The following is a 3,360-nucleotide window of genomic DNA, read 5'->3' as shown; positions in this document are numbered from 1 at the left end:
GTGTGTGTGTGTGTGTGTGTGTGTGTGTGTGTGTGTGTGTGTGTGTGTGAGAGAGAGAGAGAGTGTGTGTGTAAGTGAGTGTGTGTGTAAATGAGTGTGTGTGTGAGAGTGTGTGAACACATGCAGTGAGACCAAAGTGTGTGTTCAGAGTTTTCATTACTTATTTACAGTCATGGCTCTGTAAATCTGGGCTCTCTGATTGGCTCGTGCGCCGCTGACCGGTTAAAGGCGTCATCAGTCTCTCTCTCTCTCTCTCTCTGTGTGCTGCTGGGGCGAGCGAGAGGCCCTTGTGTCATAAAGCAACCTGATCTCACTGCAGCATCAGCATCAGCATCAGCAGCTCCAGCGAGACGATGGACCTCCCGACACACCGCTGCAGCTGCGTGTGTCTGCTGCGTCACGGATGTGAGGATTCACACGGGAACCCAGAGCACCTGCGCCCGAGAGCTGCACGCGTGTGCGCTGCACGTGTGCCCGTTGCCATGGCGATAAGCGTGGGCTGAGAGGATGGAGGCTGCGTGTGGCGGGTCGTCCTCTGACGGGACGGTGGAGCTCTGGGAGGCTCTGGAGTTCATCAGCGGATGTGGAGAGGATGGAGGAACACGGCTGGACTCGTTAGAGCTCGCGCAGGTCCGCTTCTGCCTAACCCTGACCTAACTAGCAGTTCATACAGACACAAACAGGCTAGTGATCTGGCGCTTCCGTTTGACGTCTGACTCTGGTTTATCTGGATGTTCTGGGGTTCATGTGGATGCAGTGCAGTGTTATTTCAGTAGCATATTATAGTATATTATGAGTTTTAGAATTCCCGTTTTCGTTTTAGTAATTGTTGTTTGATTTTATTAGTGTTTTTTTTATTTATTTCTGGTTTAGTTTGAATAATTGTAGTACTTTACATTTAATTAGAAATGCCGCTGTGGCAGCTTAATGTATAACTGAAAGTTGTTTTCTTGATTTCAGTAAAGTTTATTTCAATTAATGTCAATGATTTTTAATAGATTTAGTTAATGATTATATTATGATTCATTTTGTTTTTGTTGGTTTTATTAGTTAAAAAAAAACAGGTTTTAGTTTTTATTCTTTATTATTTTAGTTTTAGTTTAGTAATTCAACTTAAACTAATAAAACATTTAAATGCTGCCTTGGCAATTAACTGGAATATATATTGAAAGTATAACTAAGTTTATTTTTTTAGTTATCATACATGTTTTAGTTACCAATAATATTGATGTGATTTAATTTTGTTGTGTTTATTAGTTTCATTTGATTTTATTTCATGTAATTCATTTAAAAACTTATATATAATGAAGTTTTTAGCGATATTTAAGTTTTTCAATAGTTTATTTAATGATAACAGTAAGAATGAAAGCAGTCTAGACTAATTTGCAATATTTATAATTAGTATAATTAGTTTTTATTTTGAATGTTTACATTACAATTCATTTTTCTCCCGTGTTTTGTGCCATTGATGAAGAATGATAAACCAGGCAGGAAAACCGTGGTTTATAAGGTTTATGAAGCTGCATTTCCCATCATTCCCAGTCTGTAGAAGAAGAATAAAACAGCAGCAGCAGATGTGTGTCATGTTCAGTATACGAAGCATCATCATAATGATTCCTGAATAATGAGCTTCGTCTCCTCACTCCTCTGATCTCACTGAACTCCTGTCTGATAGCATGCGCTGAAGCCGGTCGCAGGGAAGCGTTGTGTGCTGCTGAGTTTGATGAGGTTTGTGTGTGGTTTCTCCTGCGTCTCCAGCACGATCAGCTGTACACATGGGCAGCCGTCAGTCAGCCGCCTCCGTCTCTGGAGCATCTGGAGGGACACCTGAAGAACCTGTGGCCCCTGACCAGACCAGGAGCCGAGGACCGGCCCCAACCCAAATACACCGAGGATGGTATGAAAACACACACATTCTCACACACACACACACACACTCACACTCACACACAGACACACACAGACACACGGACACTCACACTCACACACAGACACACACACACACACACACGGACACACACACACACTCACACACACGGACACACACACACTCACACACACAGTCAACCACACCACACACACACTCGCGCACTCACTCACACACACACACACAGACACAACGACATAACACTGACCTCTAGTAGGACGTTGATGTAACTAGCATCAATACTCACAGACTGAGTTACTTTAATAACCTATCTATTAGAGAGTGGGATAGTCTTACAGATCCACACTCACTCGCACGCACACACTCACTCACTCACTCGCACACACTCACTCACGCACGCACTCACTCGCACGCACTCACTCACTCACTCACTCACACACACTCACTCACTCGCACTCACTCACTCGCACGCACTCACTCACACTACGTTTGGCAGTTTTATTTATTTATTTATTTATATTTATTTATTTTTTCCAGAAATGTTACCTTGGCAATATTTACTGAACTGTAGATGATGCCAATAATACTATATTAATAATAATAATATTATTATTTTTTATTTTTTTTTACAAGAAGCGTATCTCTGACTATATTGTTCAAACTCAAGCATTCAGCTACCGTTATTGTTAGAAACATTCCTCTTTTTATGCGATACATTTTTCTTTGTGACATTGTTTATTTGAAAATAGTTTTTGTTTTTTAAATAAAATAGCTAAATCACACACATCACGGCTTAAAACAAAACCCAAATCTCATGTAAAATGAATAATATAATGGCTGGTATAATGTTGAGTCGTGTCTACTAAGGTGGATTCTTTCAGGATTTCAGGTCTTTATTTGTCCTCTATTTGTAGCAGAAGCTCTGTTAGTTCTCGTTGTAGTTGAGCTCCGTCTTTTAGATCTTCAGAAACAGGATGTGAGTGTTCTCAGAGAGTCTGCTGCGGTGTCATTTAAGTCTTAAGGGTTCTGAATGTCTAAACTGGGTTATTTTTCTTATTATTTGTGCGTTTGCAGCGGTTGAGGAGCAGGAGGGTGAGTAACTCACGCTCATGTCATCTGTGCCATCGCCCCATTTCAACCCCGTCACCGGCTGAGCTTTACTTCAGAAATATTGCAACATTTGAATTCATTTTAGGCTTTTTTTCCCCCACATGCTGATGTTTGTTTACTAATGTTGCCTAGCAACAAGCAGCACTCATCTTTCACTCCCTCAGTCCTCATCAGCACCGATCATATTCACATCATTCACATGATCATACAGGACAGAATTAATAACTCTCTGCATGTTGAGGATCAGTGTCATGAGTGTTTTTCTGCCCATCATCCTTTGTGCCATGCGTTGTGTGATTTCTAGTCAAACATCTGGACACACATGATTTTTTAAAAATATATTAATTGTTTTTTTTTTTTTT

The 3,360-nt window shown here is 40.8% G+C and overlaps 1 protein-coding gene across 2 annotated transcripts in view; it reads left to right on the top strand.

The window, feature by feature from the left end:
• fmn2b (formin 2b) overlaps window positions 1-3,360 on the top strand; it is a 70,294-nt gene that overhangs the window by 17,235 nt on the left and 49,699 nt on the right. Inside the window, exons 4-5 of one of the 2 annotated variants that reach the window (XM_016468373.1) lie at window positions 1,759-1,897; window positions 2,963-2,980. In XM_016468373.1, the coding sequence (XP_016323859.1) occupies window positions 1,759-1,897; window positions 2,963-2,980 (157 nt within the window). The remainder of the gene's footprint in view (window positions 1-1,758; window positions 1,898-2,962; window positions 2,981-3,360) is intronic. The other variant, XM_016468374.1, reaches the window with a different exon arrangement.

The sequence above is a fragment of the Sinocyclocheilus anshuiensis genome, unplaced genomic scaffold (genome assembly GCF_001515605.1).
Source record: "Sinocyclocheilus anshuiensis isolate Anshui unplaced genomic scaffold, SAMN03320099.WGS_v1.1 scaffold652, whole genome shotgun sequence".
In the NCBI taxonomy this organism is placed as follows: domain Eukaryota; kingdom Metazoa; phylum Chordata; class Actinopteri; order Cypriniformes; family Cyprinidae; genus Sinocyclocheilus; species Sinocyclocheilus anshuiensis.
Note: the sequence above shows the minus strand (reverse complement) of the source record. Positions and strands in the feature narration are given on the sequence as shown.